This window comes from Aulostomus chinensis, chromosome 1 (genome assembly GCF_037954235.1).
Source record: "Aulostomus chinensis isolate RoL2024-O1b breed Wild chromosome 1, RoL_Achi_v1.0, whole genome shotgun sequence".
Taxonomy (NCBI): Eukaryota; Metazoa; Chordata; class Actinopteri; order Syngnathiformes; family Aulostomidae; genus Aulostomus; species Aulostomus chinensis.
In genome coordinates this window covers 39,490,416-39,512,613 of record NC_141320.1, presented here as the reverse complement: position 1 = coordinate 39,512,613, position 22,198 = coordinate 39,490,416, and the positions used below count along the sequence as shown (strand labels likewise).

The 22,198-nt window shown below is 46.2% G+C and overlaps 1 protein-coding gene, 1 long non-coding RNA gene and 1 other non-coding gene across 4 annotated transcripts in view; 2 read left to right on the top strand and 1 right to left on the bottom strand.

Moving 5' to 3' along the window:
* Positions 1-1,201, top strand: part of LOC147271615 (protein NLRC3-like) — an 18,035-nt gene extending 16,834 nt beyond the window's left edge. The window contains exon 9 of the mRNA XM_086202771.1: positions 1,163-1,201. Within this exon, the coding sequence (XP_086058897.1) occupies positions 1,163-1,201 (39 nt within the window). The remainder of the gene's footprint in view (positions 1-1,162) is intronic.
* A 719-nt stretch (positions 1,202-1,920) lies between these two features.
* Positions 1,921-7,316, top strand: LOC147271614 (uncharacterized). Of its 2 annotated transcripts, XR_015115692.1 has the most exons (5): positions 1,921-2,254; positions 3,187-3,404; positions 3,712-3,885; positions 5,153-5,326; positions 5,770-7,316. It is a non-coding gene; the product is annotated as an uncharacterized LOC147271614 (long non-coding RNA). The 2 variants fall into 2 exon arrangements; XR_015115687.1 differs by having other exon boundaries at positions 1,926-3,404.
* A 10,529-nt stretch (positions 7,317-17,845) lies between these two features.
* Positions 17,846-17,917, bottom strand: trnaa-cgc (transfer RNA alanine (anticodon CGC)). The gene has a single exon. It is a non-coding gene; the product is annotated as a tRNA-Ala (tRNA).
* Between the last annotated feature and the right edge of the window lie 4,281 nt (positions 17,918-22,198).

Genomic DNA, 22,198 nt, shown 5'->3' with positions numbered 1-22,198 from the left:
GAAAACTATATCGAGCTAACCATACAGATCTAAATACGATCACTGTTTTACCTTCATTGAACCACCTGAAAACTATATCAAGCTAACCATACAGATCTAAATACGATCACTGTTTTACCTTCATTGAACCACCTGAAAACTATATCAAGCGAACCATACAGATCTAAATATGATCACTGTTTTACCTTCATTGAACCACCTGAAAACTATATCGAGCTAACCATACAGATCTAAATACGATCACTGTTTTACCTTCATTGAACCACCTGAAAACTATATCGAGCGAACCATACAGATCTAAATACGATCACTGTTTTACCTTCATTGAACCACCTGAAAACTATATCGAGCTAACCATACAGATCTAAATACGATCACTGTTTTACCTTCATTGAACCACCTGAAAACTATATCAAGCGAACCATACAGATCTAAATACGATCACTGTTTAACCTTCATTGAACCACCTGAAAACTATATCGAGCGAACCATACAGATCTAAATACGATCACTGTTTTACCTTCATTGAACCACCTGAAAACTATATCAAGCGGACCATACAGATCTAAATACGATCACTGTTTTACCTTCATTGAACCACCTGAAAACTATATCAGGCGAACCATACAGATCTAAATACGATCACTGTTTTACCTTCATTGAACCACCTGAAAACTATATCAAGCGAACCATACAGATCTAAATACGATCACTGTTTTACCTTCATTGAACCACCTGAAAACTATATCGAGCGAACCATACAGATCTAAATACAATCACTGTTTTACCTTCATTGAACCACCTGAAAACTATATCGAGCAAACCATACAGATCTAAATACGATCACTGTTTTACCTTCATTGAACCACCTGAAAACTATATCGAGCGAACCATACAGATCTAAATACGATCACTGTTTTACCTTCATTGAACCACCTGAAAACTATATCAAGCGAACCATACAGATCTAAATACGATCACTGTTTAACCTTCATTGAACCACCTGAAAACTATATCAAGCTAACCATACAGATCTAAATACGATCACTGTTTTACCTTCATTGAACCACCTGAAAACTATATCGAGCTAACCATACAGATCTAAATACGGAACTCGACACACAGCAGAGTGTTCCATTAATAGTTCTGCTTTTTTATGAAGGAAAACATGGCCGCCCGCAGGCACTGCCATGAAGTCTGACGTCAGTCGAGTTTCATATATATATATTCAGAGTTTCACTCCATATATTCAGAGTTTCATTCAATATATTCAAAGTTTCATTCCATATATTCAGGGTTTCATTCAATATATTCAGAGTTTCACTCCATATATTCAGGATTCATTATATATATATTCAGAGTTTTGTATATATATTCAGAGTTTTGTATATATATTCAGAGTTTCGTATATATATTCAGAGTTTCATTCAATATATTAAGATTTTCATATATATATTCAGAGTTTATTTCAATATATTCAGAGTTCCGTATATATATTCAGAGTTTCATATATATATATTCAGCTCAAGGGGCCTCACCAGAGGTTTTAGTGGGCACTTTAGAGCAGTGACTAAACTCCTAGGAGGAGCTGAGGGGCTGCACTGGTTCATCCACTGAAGACCAGTAGACATGCTGGGTGGAGACCAGGAAGTGCTTGAACAACAAGCCCACAACAGGACCATCAATGTGCACACTGGAAGACAACCAGTGGAGAGACTTAGAACCATGAAATGTGGCTCTGCTTCTGGTTCTGCTCAGGACTGGGACTGCCCAGTTCTGACTGATGACACGGATCCTAAAGGTCAAAGGTCAACTTGACTGTGACATCATCATCCATCACTGAAGGCCTCTTAGTGACATCTTCAGGATCAATGATGACTTCATTTTCCCACCATGACATTTGAATGTTCTATCAAAGTTCTTGAAGGTTCCCTATCAACCTGTTTAAATATGCAAATGAGGCATCAACTCCAAACGTCTACATATCAAAGCTGATCCTGAACCAGAGATGAGAACAGATTTCATCATTGATGAGTTGGTGTTGACGCCATGTTTGCTCATGTTTCCATTTCTTCTTCAGGCTGGTGAAGTGTAAGCTCTCAGAGAGAAGTTGTTCAGTTCTGTCTTCAGTTCTCAGCTCTCAGTCCTCCAGTCTGAGACAACTGGACCTGAGCCTGAACCTGCTGCAGGATTCAGGAGTGGAGCTGCTGGGTGCTGGACTGGAGGATCCACACTGTCACCTGGAAACTCTCAGGTCAGTAGCAGAAACCTGCCTCCCCCACTGAGCGTCACCTGGATGGATCTTATGTGGTTGGAATGATTCACTTTAACAAAGATTTGATTTGAATCACGATTCATGACTGCAGCTTTGATTCATTTAGAACGATTGGAGTCGATTCAATTCGGGGTCTCTAAAGTGATTCAGTCACTTTTTGCCAGACTTCAACTAAACTGTCCAACTGTGCCATGAATACCAGGCTACTAGAGAGTTCAGGGAGGAGTCCCAGATCTCTGCTGTTTGCTGGAGGGAATCAGGTTTAAAATAATGGACAGAAACAAGAACACAACAGTTCATGGCAAATGTCTACCTTTTGTTTGAATTATCAGTGCTTTGCATGTTGCAGCATCACAGCACAACAATAAAGTGCACCAAAGCTCTGTTCAGGTTCATGAGGGCGGTCCTGGCCGGCCCAGGTGTGGCGCCTCAGGAGGTGGTTGAACAGATCAGTGGTGTTGCCGTTGTGTTTTATTCCACATTTACATTCTCCAAACAGCCACCGACTGATTGAAACCTCCTCCGTCTTTGTAAGAGACAAAGTGTTGACATAGACTCTCCAAAACGATGGCAGGAAAATGTCTCTCTCTCCTCTGCGTGTCCATCAGAACGCCAGTTTGCTGAGCACAGATGGATGCATGTGAATGGTAGGGTTAGAAAGTGGTTCATCGATCTCTGGATGAGTGGTTCCACACCTGGATCTGATAGTGGGAGAGAGACACAGAGAGCAGAGAATGAGTGGACACGGCAGCCAAACGTCCTGAAACGTGACCTGTTATTGAGACACAACCCCATGAGGTCATGTTGTCCTCAGAGCCGTCAGAAGAATCTCTCTCAGTGAGCTGTCACGTGATCAGACGGTGTCATAATACGCCGCCGTTCGCTCAGCGATGGTCTTTCTGCTTCAACAGAGGACATCAGCTGATCCTTCACTGGGGCCCAGGACTCATTGGTGGACAAACCACTGGGAGAATGTGGCCCCATGTGGACCAGACCACCTCTGAATGTGGTTCCAGTGATCAGATCTCAGGAAACATGGAGTGCTGGCACGCCTGCTATTAAGACTGACAGCAAGAGGAGAGAGAAGTCAATGATTCACTCTGAAGAAACAAGAGACTCTCAAACGTCTGTGAGCATGAAATCATGACAATTAATATCCCAAAGGTCAACTTGACTGTGACATCATCATCCAGCACTGACGGCCTCTTAGTGACATCTTCAGGATCAATGATGACTTCATTTTCCCACCATGACATTTGAATGTTCTATCAAAGTTCTTGAAGGTTTCCTATCAACCTGTTTAAATATGCAAATGAGGCATCAACTCCAAACGTCCACATATCAAAGCTGATCCTGAACCAGAGATGAGAACAGATTTCATCATTGATGAGTTGGTGTTGACGCCATGTTTGCTCATGTTTCCATTTCTTCTTCAGGCTGAGGGGCTGTAAGCTCTCAGAGAGAAGTTGTTCAGTTCTGTCTTCAGTTCTCAGCTCTCAGTCCTCCAGTCTGAGACAACTGGACCTGAGCCTGAACCTGCTGCAGGATTCAGGAGTGGAGCTGCTGGGTGCTGGACTGGAGGATCCACACTGTCACCTGGAAACTCTCAGGTCAGAGTCCAGCTCTCATCTTAGCAGGCCTCCACTCCACCCACAATTTCTTTACTTTGACTCAAACGTTCATGATGAACTGGTTAGATTTTGGGGTTCAAAGGTCATGTGACAACAAAACATGTCCTTAATGAAGAGATTTGAGCCGATGTTCAAGCCACATGAAGGTCAGTTTTATTCTGGAGGGTCGATCGTTGCCTCATCAGTGAGCAACCGGCCGTCTGACATTTGGAGGAATTTCAAACGCTCAGAAGTGTCGGTCAGCGTCGTCGTGATCTCCTACAGTGGAAGCAGAGCTACCAGCCCTTTCTCCAACCTCAGGTCACCTGACACTTATACAGTGATGAGCCACATCACGGAGGCAGGTTGGTTGCTATGGCAACAGCAGGAATGCCTGTCAACTACTGCTGTGAATCTGTTCTTTATAAATAGTCACCTTCCAAACCTCCCTCAGTGGTCACCATGTAGCAGTGGGACGTCACTCAAGAAGTGATGGTCAACTTCAGCACGAGTGCCTGAGTCCAATGTGTTGTTTTCCTGACCTCCAGCCTGGATTTCCAGTTGTTTCCAGGGATCAGCAGCATTTGCTGCCGCCTCCATAAAAAGGCTCCAGCCACCCAGAGGTGTCTGCCTGCTTCGTGCAGCGGCTCCAAGCACTTCTGGTTGAACACGTCTCTCTTTGATGTGGGTGGGGACTCGTCACCATGGTAACACAGTGGAGGAGGAGCTTGTTCCTGTGGTTCATCCTTAACTATGAATGTGTGATAGATTCTATAGTAATGGAGAAAGAAGCGTTTTATCAGAGGGTAGTGAGAAGGTGAACTCCTGTCGTGAGTGACGGGACTCAACAACCTGCACGCTGTCATGACAGTGAAACAGCAGAAACCTCACTGATCAAAGCAGGTCACCAGAGAGAAGTCAGAACAAAGACTGGAGGAGGAAGTGTTCCATTTGTTGGTGAAGACCAGAGGAACTTGACAAAGCAGCTGCTGGTGTGGGAAGCAGTGAGAGCAGATGGACAGAATCCAGCTGTTTGTCAACAGTTCCTCTGGAATATCCTGCTGGTAGTAGATTACTGAGGCCTGGTAGCTTTGTTCCTGAGGAAACTGTCACTGTGACGGTGCAGTTGGACCACAGCCTTTAGCCTGGCACTGCTAAAGCAACTATAAAAACCTCACTAACTTGGAGTGAAGACCATCAACATCTGAGAGGTTCAGGTTCCAGGATTTGGTAGAACAGTGAATTAACTCTGTTCTCTTAACTGCAGCCTTTTAGGTTGTGGGATCAGAGAGGAAGGTTTTACTTCTCTGGCCTCGGCTCTGAGCTCCAACCCCTCCCACCTGAGAGAGCTGCACCTGAGGTTCAATCATCCAGGAGGCCCAGGAGTGGAGCTGCTGTCTGCTGGACTGAAGGATCCTCACTGGAGGCTGGAGACTCTCAGGTAGGAACATAGAAGCAGAGCTTCAGAACAACAATAAAGGTTCTCCCCAGAACTTCCTCAGAACTGATTCAGTCATATTTGCTTTGTTCTCTGGTGTTTGATCAGACTTCAGACCAACTGGAGGAGGCCCTCGGGGAGATGTTGGGCCCCAAAGTGACATCAAAATATTTCAGACATGATGGACAGTTTCACAAAATACTGATTATTTTTAGTTTGTTTCATTCATAACTGTTACAGTGAAATACTATAAACCAGCACATCTAAAGTTCACTGCAGTTTGTAAAGACAATTTCCCTGAAATGTGGGTGCAGAGGGACTTCCTGCAAGGTGGTGCCTGAGGCCTCCATCAGACCTCCTGTGTCTTTAAACTGTCCCACTATGCTGAGCGTTTGCTTCCTGCTGAGGCTCATACCCACCACGTCTTTTTGATGTCTTTCCTCCAGGCTCTAGACACCAGCCTGATGGACTCGAAGGTGCTTCACATGTGGAGTTTGTCTCCTGAAGGACGAGCTACTTGAGTGCATCCTTGCTGGTCTCTCCCTGCCCAGAAAAGGAGTGTTGAGTTTCTCTGTACAGCTTCTGAGCCCAACCAGCGGAGGTTGATTCCCTGAGGCTCAGTTCCCCAGACAGCTTCAAGATTCAGGCTTTCTCAGCTTTTCCAGATGAAGGTTGTTCCTGATTGTCTCATGTTTGTATTCCTGCTGACCCCTGACCCTGGTAACCCTCCTGATGAAGGTTGTTCCTGATTGTCTCATGTTTGTATTCCTGCTGACCCCTGACCCTGGTAACCCTCCTGATGAAGGTTGTTCCTGATTGTCTCATGTTTGTATTCCTGCTGAGCCCTGACCCTGGTAACCCTCCTGATGAAGGTTGTTCCTGATTGTCTCATGTTTGTATTCCTGCTGACCCCAGACCCTGGTAACCCTCCAGATGAAGGTTGTTCCTGATTGTCTCAGGTTTGTATTCCTGCTGACCCCTGACCCCGGTAACCCTCCTGATGAAGGTTGTTCCTGATTGTCTCATGTTTGTATTCCTGCTGACCCCAGACCCTGGTAACCCTCCTGATGAAGGTTGTTCCTGATTGTCTCTTGTTTGTATTCCTGCTGAGCCCTGACCCTGGTAACCCTCCTGATGAAGGTTGTTCCTGATTGTCTCTTGTTTGTATTCCTGCTGAGCCCTGACCCTGGTAACCCTCCTGATGAAGGTTGTTCCTGATTGTCTCTTGTTTGTATTCCTGCTGAGCCCTGACCCTGGTAACCCTCCTGATGAAGGTTTCTGCTGCATTCAAAGAGAACTTCTTGACATGAACTTTTTTATAGACTTTACAACGACGTTAAAATGAAACAGATGTTTGATTCCCAAGAACTCAGGTTGTCAAAGGTTGTTGAAGCTGAGCTGAAACGAATCCCTTGGGCCAGCAGACGTTCTCTTTTCTATCCATGTTAGAATTAAATAGATGAGGACTCCCAACCCCTTGAACCGTTGAGCAAAGGAAGTCAGAAGTGAGGTTCATCTTGAAAGAGTACCAAACTCCATGTGACGTTAAAGGGAGACAGGATTCAGGTCTGTCCTCCTCAGCATGGATGAGGACTGCAAGGTAGTGATTGGATGATGATCCCTTAAGGTGTGAACTGACACACTACACTAACTGTGTCGGCACTGTTTTGACACTGTGTTGGCCACTCAATAGCGACCCCTGCAGGAGCTCTCAATCATTGCAGGTAAACAAACTGAAAAAAGATGGAAAAGCTTCCATACTGCTAACCCAACATCAGCCTGTGAAATAACATTTAATCGCTCATCCTTTCCTTCAAATATCATCTCATCATTGTAGAATTTCATTTGTTCAATTTGTTTGTGTAAATGCTGAAATGAGTCGCTATGTAAAATGGAGCAAATTTGTCTATAAAAAAATTCAGAACTGAAATTTTCAATTTCTCTATGGAATTTTGTGAACTTAAGTGTTGAATCATATAAAATAAAAGACTAAAAAGTGATTCATTTCTGCATTTTTATTGAGGAACACAAGTTCTGTCAGGTCCATTCACGTCAAGAAACACAGAGATGATAATGAGCTTGATTGTTTATTCTAGCACAAACTGGTGGTACGGCTCTGTTCAGAGGAGTCCCCTGAGAATTTTTCATGAGCACCATGAAACTAGGGACCAGCAGCATGAGGGAAGGTTCTCCCAGTTTAAGACTGGAAGAGCAAACATACCCCCGTGAACAGAGCAGCAACATGACATGGAATGAACTATGCCATGTATACACAACAAGGTGGAGCTGGGGAGGTGGAGGGTAGCAAGTTGCAAGCAGGAGCAACTGTACAGGAAATGGCAGCAGATGGCAGCAGATAGCAGCAGGCAGAGCAGCATAGCCAGAAGCTAGCAGAGCGGTCGTTGAGGCCAGGTGACATTTAAGTTGAGAGGGGGCAATCAGAAGTGAGGGATTTGATCAGCTGATGCGGAGCAGCTGTAGATAAGCTTATTGATCAGTTTGATTGATGGACGGGAAAGCCAATAGCGCTTGACTACCATGGCCTTACAGAACGAACGCTAACGCTCGATTTTTGGAAGTGTCTTTGTTCCAAGGCGATTTCTTCTGACACCGGTTCCCCTGCCTTAGAAAAACTCTTTCACGGGGTACAGATGAAGATGTGAGCATGACAATGGAAGATATCAGAGTGAGCTGATAAAGGTGGGGATGTGTTTTCTGGTTATTTTTCCAGTATTGTAACAGGTCCTTGTTGCAGGAATGGACAGCGGTGGAGAGGAAAGAGAGCTTCTTCTTCTTCTTGACGCTTCTTTAAAAAAAATAGCACTTTTTATTTGTCCTTTTTTTTTTTCTAAAATTTTTCTTCCAAAAGGTGCAAATATATACAGTGTCCCAAAATAAAGTCAAAATGCAGAATTTAAACTCAGTGAAACAGAATATCAAAATGCAAAAATAAACAAGCTTTAACTTTGCCAGGCTAAATCAAAAATGACCCTGCACAAAACTAAATTAAAGCCAACTGCTCAGTACCTTCCACACCGACGTCTACACCAAAAAAAAAAACCGCTCTGGAGCATTCTACAGGGCTTTTATACCCGCAGCTCCTCCCCACAGAAGAGCCCAGTTACAAAATTAATCAATTTACTAAATAAAATTCTAAATGAGAAATAACAACTAACAGAAAAATACCAGAATATATAAACACCTGAAATCATTTTCAATAACCAAAATCCCCTCTACACATAACAAAATATATTTTCCCCAAAATGCATAAAAACACCCCTGCTCAAATAGTATTGTAACGGTAAATAGAATGAATCACAGGAGCAAGTCTGGTCCGTACTGTCTCCTTTATTGTCAACCAAACTCCCAGTACAAGAAGCGGAAAAACCCAGGCCCGCCAACTAAATTGACCAGGCATGCAAAAATGGCAACCTGCCTAAGGTGACCCTACACAACAAAATGGCCGCAATACAAAACTCCACAACATAACATTGGAAGAACGCTACATTGCCCCCACCTAGCATGATTAGCTGTCCTCAGCAATCCAGCCGTCCACAACAAAGTCTCTCAAATGCTGTGGAAGTCTACGCTGTCTTTGAGACCGAGGCTGCGGGACTGGATCCCTGCTGGTGGTCTCAGGGGAGGGACTCAACGAGGACTGATTAACATCATCTGGGGGCACTGCAGGGGGAGCCAAAGGTTGGTAAGGGGCCAGCCGATCTCTGTGGAGAACTACCACCCTGCCCCTTTGCAACAGTCGTACCCTATACACCACATCCGACAGTCTTTCAAGGACAGTACAAGGCCCCACCCAGTGGCTGGAGAGTTTCGGGGAATGTCCCTTCTTCCGGATGGGGCTATAGACCCACACTTTGGAGCCGGGAGTGAAGTCCTGTCCCTTACTACAGAGGTCATAAGCCCTCTTCTGTTGGATTCCAGCGTTAGTTAGGTGTTCCCGGGAAAGCTCATGGACCTCCTGCAGGCGCTCAACTAGGTTGAAAAAGTAGTCTAGTCCAGGCTCCCCTTGAACCTCCGGCATTGGAGGGGACCCAAAAACCAGATCCACCGGGGTGCGCAGTTCATGACCGAACATCATAACAGCAGGAGTACACCGCGTAGACTCCTGCACAGCGGTTCTGTACGCCCAAAGGACCAGAGGGAGGTGACAATCCCAGTCCCGCTGCTGACGGCTGGTGAGAATGGCGAGCTGTGTGGCCAGAGTTCGGTTGAAGCGTTCAACCAACCCGTCACTTTGAGGGTGCAATGGAGTGGTCCTGGTCTTCTTCACCCCCAGCCGCTGGCACACCTCCTGGAACACCTTAGCCTCGAAGTTCCGTCCCTGATCACTATGGAGTTCCTCTGGAACTCCAAATCTGCAGAAAAACTCATCCACCAATTTCTGGGCAGTTGTGGCAGCACTTTGATCTGGAACTGCGTATGCCTCGGGCCACTTCGTGAAATAATCCATAGCCACAATGACGTATCGGTTCCCTTGGTCAGTGATGGGAAATGGGCCCAAGATGTCCACACCCACTCTCTCCATGGGTGCCCCCACTTGGTACTGTTGCAATGGGGCGTGTGAACGACTGGTGGGGCCTTTCTGTGCAGTGCAAGAATCACACCGGTGGACAAACATTTCAACATCGCGCCTGCACCCCGGCCAGTAAAATCTCTGCCGCAGCCGCAATAGAGTCTTAGTAACACCGAAGTGCCCAGTTCCCACCGAACCATGGACCGACTGGAGGACTTTGTGCCGCAGACATTTTGGGACCAGGAGCTGCAAGATCTCCCGCTGTCCATTAGGGGAGCTCCAACGCCGGTAGAGCTGCCCGTTCTGGAGATGAAAGTTGGGCCACTGTGAATGTAGAGCCTTGGTTTCAGGATCCAGTGCAGACACAGTTGACCAGTCTGGGCGTTGTCCTGCCACCACCCAGGAGTACACCCGGGAGAGGACTGGATCCTGTTGCTGGTCCCGCTGGAGCTGCTGAGGATCGATGGTCACTCAATCAGTAGGTACCACCAAACACTGCAGCGCCGCTACCTTGGTGCACAGATGGCCCTCGTCTCCTTGTTGACAGAACCGACACCTCTTTTCACATGGTCTACGAGACAGGGCGTCAGCGTTACCATGAAGTCGCCCGGCTCGATGCTGGATGTCAAAGTCATAGTCTTGTAGACTCTCTATCCACCTGGCCAGCTGCCCTTCAGGTTCTTTAAAGTTCAGCAGCCAGGTTAGGGAGGCATGGTCAGTCCTTAGCACAAACCTCTGGCCATACAAGTAAGGCCGGAAATGACGTACAGCCAAGATAACCGCCAGCAGTTCTCGGTGACGGGTGACGCAATAGTTCCTCTCTGGCTTGCTGAGGGAGCGACTGTAGTATGCAACAACCTGCTCACCATGCTCCCCCTCCTGTGAAAGCACAGCCCCGAGACCCACATTACTGGCGTCAGTGTCCACAATAAAGGTCCTCTTTGGGTCTGGATAGGCCAACACAGGAGCCTTCACTAGGGCGCCATGCAGATGGTTGAAAGCTGCGGCACACTCCTCTGTCCACTGGAACACATGACCTTTCTGAGTCAACTTGTGGAGGGGGCTTGCAATGGAGGCAAAGTCCTTGATGAATTTTCGATAATAAGAGGCTAGCCCGAGGAAACTGCGTAGCTCTGCAATGTCCTTGGGGGTTGGCCACTCTTGGACTGCAGTCACCTTTGCTGGATCGGTGGACACTCCTTTCCCACTAAAGACATGACCAAGGAAGGAGGTCTGCCTCCGGAACAGATGGCACTTCTTGGGGTTGAGGCGGAGCCCAGCTTGGCGGACAGCCAGGAGAACATCCTGCAAGTTCTTCAGCGCACTCTCGAAATCTGCAGCATGTGCTAGCAGGTCATCGAGATAGACCACACACCGGGTCCGAGGGATGTCAACTAGGACTCTCTCCATTAACCGCTCAAAGGTGGCCGGAGCATTACAGAGGCCAAAGGGCATGACCTTGAATTGCCACAATCCTTGGCCAATGGAAAAAGCTGTTTTGGGGCGTGCTTCGGGAGTCAGCTCCACCTGCCAGTAGCCGCTTCGAAGGTCTAGGGAGCTGAACCAGGATGAGCCAGAGATGTAGTCCAGGGCATCGTCGATGCGTGGCAGGGGGTACGAGTCTTTGCGAGTAATTTCATTAAGTCTGCGGAAGTCCACACAGAATCGCCAGGTGCCGTCCTTTTTCTGAACGAGAACCACAGGTGCTGCCCAGGGACTGTTGGACGGTTCAATGATGCCCGCTCGCAACATCTCTTCAATCTTCTCCTGTGCTGCTAGCTGCTTGGCAAGGGGTAGGCGGCGTGGCCGGAGGCGTACAGGACGGGCCTCCCCAGTGTCTATGTCATGGAGGACAAGATTGGTGTGGGTACAGTCCTCATCTTTGGCAGCAAACACATCAGCAAACATGTCCAACAGTGTTTTTAATTGACATTGCTGTTCAGTCCCCAGTCCCTGGCAAGTCCGAGCAAAGAGGTCGGCGATGGCTTCACTGGTTTCCGGGGATAGCGGCTGCACCCTTGATGGTGGCTCCTTCTGCGGTGCTGGCGGTTCCTTCTGTGGCGCTGGCGGCTGCACCCGCGATGGCGGCTTCACGACTTGGCATGGCTCAGGATCATAAGACTGGTGAAGAGCTATGGTACCGGTGTTCAACAGTAGGGTGGCTTTGGGCACATCCACCACAGCCCCCCACTCACTCAAAAGGTCAAGACCAATAATGCAGGGATCTTGGATGTTAACAAGCCAGAACTGGTGATGTACCTGGAGGTGGTCCACAGAAACCTTCAGCATCCTAGTAGCCAACATCCTTGCCCGGTCCCCAGTGACCGTTGTAATGTTCTGGTCGGTGGATGTCCAGCCCTTGGGACTCTTGCCACTGGAGCTCGGCAGAGGTCCTGGCTTAATTAAGGAAATAGTAGAACCAGTATCCACCAATGCACGACATGGGGTTCCTTCAATGACACAGTCCACATAAAGTCCATGAGTGTGTCCCAAGCAGCCAAGGCGCATCATAGATGTGTTAGGGGTGGTAGTAATTTCAGTGGATGGTAGCCCCCCCTCGATGCCATCCCCTGCTAGTTTAAATCCGGCTGTTGACTTAGTGGTGTTGGAGCAGGACAAAAGCGAGCAATGTGGCCAGGGGCCCCACATCTGTAATATTCACCGTCACTTCTCCTGGAACGGTGTCGCTGCGGGTTGGTTGTTGTACGACGGGCCTCGACCACATCACTATCGTCACCCCTGGCTTGGTTAACACGAATATCATTGCTCCGCCCAGAGCCTTCGGGACACAGGACATGCTCCACCCGCTCTGCTTCTTTCAGTGCAGCTTCAAGTGTGGAGGGAGAAAACAACCGCATGTGCTCCCGCAGCCGTCCTGGTTGTAGTCCTCAGAGGAAAGCCTGGACAGTGAGCTCCTCCTGGACACTCTCGGTGAAATCGGGGTGCCCACGGCGAGTGTAACTCCGCAGGTCTGCAGCGTATGTACCTAAGCTTTTTCCCAGCTCTCTACGGCGCTTTGCTAGCCGGTCTCGGGCATCATCTACAAAAAGGTGACGGTCAAATCGACACTGGATAGCCCCTTTAAGCTTCAACCAATCTCGGAGCTCAGCTGGGCGCAGATCTGTCAGTATCTGCAATGCCTTCCCCTCTAATGAAAGAGCAACATGTCCGGCTGTCTCCTCATCAGACCATCTATTAATCTGTGCAGCCAGTTGAACTTGTAAAAGAAAAGTGTCAGCAGGCTCTTCCCCATTGTAGCGATGAAGCTTAATCATAGACTGTCCGTGAGGCTGTACGGGCTGGTTTACTGGTCCTATGGCGGCCCCCATGTGTTGACTTTCGGCTGGGAACTTCATTAGCCCGGAAGCGGTTCCTCTCTCCCCGGTCCAGCTGAGACAGCCTCGGCGCGCTGTCTAGCATCACTTCCCGCCTCTGTCCACTGGACCCCGTCCACGTACCTTCTCCCATACACTGCCCCTGGCCTAATGCAAAGTCCTCCGTGCAAAGCTGTCGTCTCTCACCCCGGTCTTGGCGAGCGGGCCTCTGTTGCCCCGCGTCCCGCCACAGCACAGAAGGTTGGGGCGCACTAGCTCCGTCAGGACGACCAGCAGCAGCACTCTCCGGATCATTTTCACCAACTTTCCAGGGACCCTCCCTCAAAAGTGCCTCAAGGCTGGAGATCATGAGTTTCACTTCTCGTTCTGAAGACATCGCAGAACACTTCTGACACCAGTGTAACGGTAAATAGAATGAATCACAGGAGCAAGTCTGGTCCGTACTGTGTATACAGTGTACGGTGCATACAGTATGCACCGCCCAGAGCGCGCGGAACCCCCAACAATTGCGCCTTGGAACAGTTCCTCGGCTTCGCCCGAGGAAGAAGGGAGTGTGTGATGTGCTGGTGAGTCTACAGAAAACTGAATGTGTTTGTAAAGATTGCTAAAAACATTAAACTGCAAAAACGGTGGTGTGTGTAAGTGTGCTTCGTTACCAGTACAATGTTTTAACAGATGAGGGAATGTTTTAGAAAAATGGCGCGTGTTGAAAACGCGAGTGATGAATAAAAAAAATAAATGTGTTGAACATGCTGGTTGGCCACCCCTGCACACTCAAACACATGCTGGTGAGACTGTATGGGGAACAGTGTAGTGTGGAATGTGAAAACCAGGTAAACCAAGACAGAAACTGAATGTAGATGAAGTGCTACTCACAGCAGTAGGTCAGCTGGTGTTTTTATTGTGCCGGCAGATAGCTGCCTATGCGCTTGCGTGAGTGGCTAGGTGCGCGCATTTGGTGCAAGCGTCATGGCTCACTCCGTGACAGTCCTGTGTTCTGGGGTGTTGCTTTCAGCCAGGTAGCGTTGGACTTTGCTCATTGAATCGGCTGTAGTATGAGAGGTCATCTTGTTGTCCTCAACCTCCATATCAAGAGGTTTCCAGAGAGGCCCTAGCAAATATTTAAGAGCTAATTCTTTGTTCATCATGAGTGTATCATCACATGACAAACTGCCACAGAAATTCACAAAGAAACACAAAGAAATGTGTTTTCATAGCTGGTTGTGATCCATGTGAGGAGCGAGGCTCTTCCTCTGCTGGCTCAGGCTCATGGCTCCTCATTTCAGCAGCTCACTCCCACTTCAGTCTCTGGACGGCTTCAGTTGCTTTTAGTGGTGGTGCAGTGGTCAGCACTGTGGCCTCACAGCAAGAAGGTTCCCGGTTCGAGTGCATGTTCTCCTTGTGTCTGTGTGGGTTCTCTCTGGTACTCCAGCTTCCTCCCACAGTCCAAAGACATCAAGAGGGGACGAGGCTGATTGATACTCTAAATTGACCGAAGGTGTGACTGTGAGTGTGAATGGTTGTCTGTCTCTGTGTGTTGGCCCTGTGATGGACTGGTCACCTGTACAGGGTGAACTCCGCCTCTCCCCTGTAGATGCTGGGATAGGCTCCACCCCCCGCGACCCTTAATAGAAAGATAATATAGATAATAATAAGCAGAAGACAATGAATGAATAATATACTATAATATCATATCATATAATATATCATGACAGGACCCATGAATTCATCCAAACCTCACATTTCTTAAACAACCTTCCTGCTTGCTAGAACATTCAAGGGTGCAATGAGCTTCAGGAACTCCTCAGTGCCTCATTTTCAACAGTGGCCGGTGGCTGCATGTCGACCACAGCCTCATCCACTGCTTGCTCCCCCCCATGATGGGAGTTAAAGAAACTCAGCACAGGACAGTGATAGGAGGCTTGTTTCCTTGATGTGGGCTTCACCTCCACTGCTGTCCACATTTAACTGCTGGCTGATGCTGGTCCCCTGTTGAAACCTGGACCAGACCAGGGACCTTCAGACCTTCAGTCTAACGCTGTTCCAGCATTGGATGAAAGAGACTGGTGCTCTCATCTTCTTCAACATTGACTTGTTCTACCAGGACAAGAGAATCTGAGCTTGGATGTCATTTAGCAGTCAAAGGCTTGTTAAACTGGTCAACATCAGCTGGTGCTCACTCTGATGATGTAGCGATGGTCTGGATTCTTCCTTCTGGAGCACCAAGCTGCTGGGAAGAAGCCTGATGATGTCAGAGTTGTGTTCAGTGGCTCCTGCTGGGTCCATTTCTGACAAATGGGCTCCAAAGAGTTCAGCTGTTTCAAAGGCTCAGAGAAAGCAGCACATCATGGTGGTCAGGAGACGAGGTGGCCGAGTGGTTAAGGTGATGGACTGCTGATCCATTGAGCTCTGCAGGCGTGGGTTCCAATCCCATCCTCGTCGTAGGAGACTTTGGTTTCTGCTCCTAGGTTCTGGAACGACTCTGAACTGTGAGGCTTTTCAAGAGGAGATCCTGCAGCACCAGAGAGCTGCAGTTCCAGGACCCCACAGCACCACCTACTGAATTGGATGATAAAATGCAGTTCTGGGACTTTGGTTTTTGGTGACAGCGCCACCTATCGAATTAGATGATAGCAAATTACTCCTTTCGAACTACAGTATTAAAGGTTTATTCCACCAAAATACTACTTCCTGTCCTTTAATTTCTGACAACTGTATAAAAGGTTTATTCCAATTCCTCCAAAATACTTTTTTTTATAGTATTAAAGGTTCATTCCACCAAAATACTTTCTAATTTATAGTTTTACAGGTTCATTCCACCAAAATACTTTCTAATTTATAGTTGTAAAGGTTCGTTCCACCAAAATACTTTCTAATTTATAGTTTTAAAGGTTCGTTCCACCAAAATACTTTCTAATTTATAGTTTTAAAGGTTCGTTCCACCAAAATACTTTCTAATTTATAGTTTTAAAGGTTCATTCCACCAAAATACTTTCTAATTTATAGTTTTAAAGGTTCATTCCACCAAATACTTTCTAATTTATAGTTTTAAAGGCTCATTCCACCAAAATACTTTATAATTTATAGTTTTAAAGGTTCATTCCACCAAAATACTTTCTAATTTATAGTTTTAAAGGTTCATTCCACCAAAATACTTTCTAATTTATAGTTTTAAAGGTTCATTCCACCAAAATACTTTCTAATTTATAGTTTTAAAGGTTCATTCCACCAAATACTTTCTAATTTATAGTTTTAAAGGTTCATTCCACCAAAATACTTTCTAATTTATAGTTTTAAAGGTTCATTCCACCAAAATACTGTTTTCTTTCCAACTTCTCAGTTTTAAAGGTTCCTTCAGTTGAGGGCTCCTGGTTCTGTGTGAGGGGTTGAGGGTCGATATGGGATGATGAGGAAGATTTCAAGTCACGATGGTCCTGCTAAAGTAACTGAGAGTCATGATATCAAACAATGTCACCAAAATACGCTTGAACTCTTAAAATGGCAATAAAATCTACTGGAATCATTTTACCACAAACACTTTTGTTGTGTTTTTGTGAGCATCATTTTTCAAACATTATAACATAAACTTTAAAAAGGGTCCATTCACTAACACTCTTACTTGAAGGTAGTCACTGATATCAGTAAACAGCTGATAAAGATTTGTGTTCATGTTTTAATTCTCTACTCTGACCTGTGCTGAGACACTGGACCAGAGAGGAAGACCTGCTCAGCCTCCTGCATGGACCAATTCTGCAGCTCAGTGATGACGACGAGGGATTCAGCATTGAGTTCATTTTAAACTTTTTGGAGGAAACACCTGTAAATTAACCAGCAGTTACTGGTGATGCTTCACAGTTTCCAAGCTCAAACGGCCTCCTGCTTGTTGGACTCACAATTTCCAAAAAAATGTAGACATCAAAAGTCAAATCATGTTTTTGTTTGGTTTTGTGTTGTTTTGTTTTTTACTGGAGGAAAACTTCAAATTGTGATGATGTGTCTGACTTAGAAACTGAACCCCCAAAAATCAAAAAGTCTCCTTCTTCTGTGCCGTGATCTCTGAGCTGATCATGATTGATCTCATCAATAATCCTTGGCAGCCGACCAGTCACACACAGCCCCCCCCCACACACACACACTGAGACATGCAGCAGCTCACAGTAACTGCCTCAGTCACACAGCAGATAGACTCCTTTCTATATCAAGATAAGCAGTAGAAATGGATGGAAGTGATGATGAACTGATGAACAGGTGATTTGTCCAAAAGTCAACATCAGATTCATTTCCCATCTGTGGAAGCAGTTTCATCTTGAGGTTCCAGGTAAGAACAGCCAGCTGTGGGCTGACACACATCTCTTCAGGAGCACTTCTATGCTCCAAACTTGCCAGGTTGAATTGTGTCTGTATTCTGAGGGCAGCAGGAGGACGGAGGAGTGAGGACACACACATTTGGAACTGAGAGCAGCTGTGTGTGGGATTTCCCCAGCAAAGATAAAACCAGCTCCTTCATGCTGGCTATGAAGGCTCACAGTCATACTGACCGAGCTACAAGTACTTTGATATGCAACAGACAGGTTTCTCTTCTGGTAGTTTGTTATCAACTGTTGTCACATTTAAGGATCACTTGAGCTGATAAGATGAAGGCTCCAATGGTCCAGCTGGAGATGCCGGGGATTGAACCCGGGGCCTCATACATGCGAAGCATGCGCTCTACCACTGAGCTACATCCCCTCTGTCAGAGTCACTGTTTAACTGATCCAGCAACACAAACACAGACACAACATTTTTCTTCTTAATTTTAGGGATAAAAAGGAAGTCAGCCTGTGATCTCAAAGGCTCTGTGATCTCAGGAGTTTCACTGTGATGTCAGCCCTCACAACCTTAGAACACAGAGGCAAGTCAGGCTCCCGGAAGCTGAGGCTGCTCCATTCTCAGTCCAGTCCAGAGTGAAGGTTTCCCTCTCAGAAGCTTTCCAATCCAGCCCAGATCCTCTCTGACTAGCAGGAGTCTTTGACTAATAAATAATCATTATATTGAACGTCTGCTCATCCTCAGAATGAAGTAAAAGTATTTGTGTTCCTAAAATAATCTCCAGATGCTAAGATCAATTATTAACATTGATTGACAGCTCTAAACAGACCCATCATCACGATACAGTTGCAAACTGAGGACTGGAATATTTAGAAATCCACAGTTGCTCATAACAACTGGTAGTACAAGTACACAGTAGAGACGACTGTAGGAAGTAGCAGTAGTGAGCCTTGAAGAAAATGCAGCAAAGACAGGAAGCCCCATCACATTGTCAGTGTTTCAGTGACTGGCATTGTGAAGAGACTGAGACAAAGTCAGTTATGAATGGAGGGCTGAGTTGGAGCAGAGGGGGGCAGGATCCTGGGGGTGGACTGTCTTTGGGAAGCTGAGGTGTCTGGTGGTCTTGGTGGACCCTCTGTATCTCAAGCTGAGACAACAGAGTCCTGTGTTCTTGAGTCATTGTCTATAGTCTCTGTTGTTGGAGAGCTCAGTGTGGTCCCTGGTGGTCTAGTGGCTAGGATTTGGCGCTCTCACCGCCGCGGCCCGGGTTCGATTCCCGGTTTGGAGAATGAGTTATTGAGAGGTTGAGGGAGAGGTGATCAGGTGGTCCACATGATGGTGGAGGTGATGAACTGTGAATCCATCATGGCTCCACTCTCACCCCCATTGTAGTGTTCTTGGTTCACTCTTGGCACCACGTTGAAGGGTAACTGTCTCATTCAGGTTCAACCCTTTGTTCGACACTATTAAGTCACTGACTCCTGCAAGGACAAACTCTGGTCAGTGTGGTCCCTGATAGTCCAGTGGCTAGGACTGGTGCTCTCACCACCACAGCCTAGGGTTCAAGTCCTGGTCAGGGAAGCTGTGGATACCCTGAGGTTCTAGCCAACTATGGACTGATAGCTGACCTCCCCTCCTCTCTAAAATCCTGGAGAAAGCAGCTGCTAATCAGCTGAGTGACTTCCTCCATAACAAGAGTTGATTTGAGGGTTTCAGCCTGGTTTTAGAGCCCAGCACAGAGACAGCACTGGTAGAAGTCACTGGATATATAAATATATATTATAGATAAATATCGGCCGACTCATCAATGGCTGAGGAATACATTCAGTCAGTAGCATATCAGTCCTCTGAAGCTGTAACGTGAGCCCATTACTACCGACTAGAGGAGAGGTAAAATTACACCTGAAATCTGAGGTTTGTCCCTCAAAAAGAACCGCGATGTACTAAAAGTTTCCTCCCCAGAATGATTCTATCAACAAACACTTTAAATTGATTTTCTGGAGTTTTATGTCAGTCGCCTGGAATGTGCTGTGGAGTGAGTAAGATGGTATTTAAATGGCAGGCCTATCCACTCGCGCTAGCACTAGCATTGCAGATAGCGTCAGCAGGACCAGACCCAATGGGTCCAAAACTGTCTCCAGTTGCTGGGAGCACCCTGGTGAGCTGGGAAGGCCAAAGGTCCAAAAAACTGAACCTCCCCTTCAAGACTGCAGCTGCTCAAGAATGCAGCTGCACGTGCATGGACAGGAACTAGGAGGAGAGACCACATCACCAATCCAGAACACAGTTTAAAATCCTTCTCCTCACTCTTAAAGCTCTGAAAGGAAAATTCCAGCTAAAAAGGAACCTCGGGTGTGTTCTTGTGTTTTTATTATTTCGAACGACTGCAAATGGAACCCAGTTGTGGTGAATAGTAATAAAAAGAAGAAAGAGAAGTAACATAATTTCTTAATTTCTGTATAGATTTGCCAATCCGATTCAAAACCAGATATTATCGCTGCCTGTTTTGCTTCATTTCTCCATCTCACTGCTTCTCTTAGTTCTGTGTCCACCCAGGGTGATTTCATATTCCTGACTGTATATTTTCTTAGAGGAGCATGTCCTTTCCTTGCAGTTACCACTGGGTTCTGATCAGAACACCCCACTGGTCTAGATAATGCTTTGGAACAGAAACAGCTCCAGTTTGGGAGTATGTGGTCTGTGCATGTTTCACTTTCGCCCCATCTTTCCTAGAACACTCTTGTTGATCTTTCCACCATCTGTGTTCAATTACATGTTCTTGCATCGCAGCTTCTCTTGAAGTGGACCAGTTCCAATCTATGTTTGTGTCTCCAGGCAAATAAATGTCTCGATCAAGATGGCGTCCTCTATCTAACGTGAAACCTTGCACTTGGTGGTCTGGACACACCCTTCAAGCAATGGTTGAACATGAGGTAGACTGATTTGCACCCAGATCACTTCAGTATTGCAGCCATCAAATCCAATCTTTCTTTTGCTGGAATGTGATTTTGTACATAAACTGCTCCACCTCCTCCATAGCTGTTCCTGTCTCTTGTAAAAATATTGTACCCCTGGATTCCCAGTGCATCCTCATTGAATGTATCATCAAGGTGAGTTTGTGATCTTGCCAATAGACGGATATCCAAGGACAAGAGTTGGGACACTTCTGTTATTCTATTTCTCAGGCTGCAGATATTTTTGTGAGCCGACTGAAACCCTTTTCTTGGTAAATTAATTACAATCATAATAAACATAAATGGGACTTAATCGTCTTTCCTTTATTTTGTGAACCATAACACACAACCACACAACCACACACACAGACACACACGATTTTCCAATTAACATACTGCAACCTCATCTTCTCACCCCACCCCCACTGATGAACTATCTGGCCATGACTTGTCTTCCAATAACAATACAGCCACATGCAACAGGACAGTTTGTGTCCATGTGTAGAGTCAAAACATATATACACATACACACATGTACACACATGATGTCATCATAAAGAAACCCTTCCTGCAGGGAATTGTGAGTCATGTAATGTGCTACAGGGCCGAGTCGTTGTGCTTCTATTCCTTCAACAACAGCCACGGAAATATGGGGCGAGGTTTTATCAACCTGAAACAGTGACAAAGCCAAACCTCCAACGTTTGGTAGATAGAAAACACCTTTTGGGGTTCTTGCCAAAGTATCTGAGAACACAGAGAATTGTGATCCCGTATTTGGGTCTAACAGTTTGAAGTAGGCAACATCCGTTCCTGTCATATCAACATGTAGAGTTACATGGAGGTCTTGTAAACCTGTTAACCTGGAATGATCTGGCAGGTCTTCTTTTCCTGCTAAGAAATCATCCGTCTGAATCCAGGACACCGTCAGCATCTGATTGAAAAGGAGTACATGAGAGAATAATAGCATCCTGTATTTACCGCCTGTAGCATGTTGAAGAAGCATTTAGAATCATGGTCAGGGACTGTGGTATGAACGCCTTCAGGAGAACAATGAATAGTTGCACGCCACTTGGTGAACAAATCCCGACCCAATAGATTACTTGGTGAGTTATCAGTGATTACAAATGGATGCTCTCATGAAATGAGTCCAAATTGAACTTTGGCTGGTGCTCCAATGGACTTTGCATAGTTGCTCCAGCAATTGCTACTGTTTTTATATTTTCAGAAGTAGGAACTAATCCTACACAGTTAGCATCTGACTTATTAATGGTGGAAACTGTTGCACCTGTGTCCACTGATAGTTCAGCAGATTTTCCATCTACTGATAATTCAACTTTAGGTTCAGCAGTTATTTGAGAGCATTCAGTTACAACTTTCTGTTTTTCATTTTCATTGTTGCACACTGGAAGACACTGAAGTGCTGTCCTATTGTTGAGGGGGATGCCACAGGTTCAGAGGCGGTCCTGGTCTGGGGCCCTGTTGAGTCTGAGGTCTGGGGTGCCAGTTTCCTCTTCCTGTTGGTCTTGGCCTTCAAACCCTCTACCTCTTCTAGGATACAATCCTCTTCATTAATCACTTCTTCTCCTTCATCATTTAACACACACTTTTGTCCTGGTATCCTAGGTTTCCAGGTTCTAGTTCTTCTTCTAAATGCAGGGCTCCATTGAGCAGTGGGAGAGAGTGAGGCAGACAAGTTCTGCTCTCTTTTAGGAAGCTTAGACAGTTCACCAAGTGACGGAACAGGACT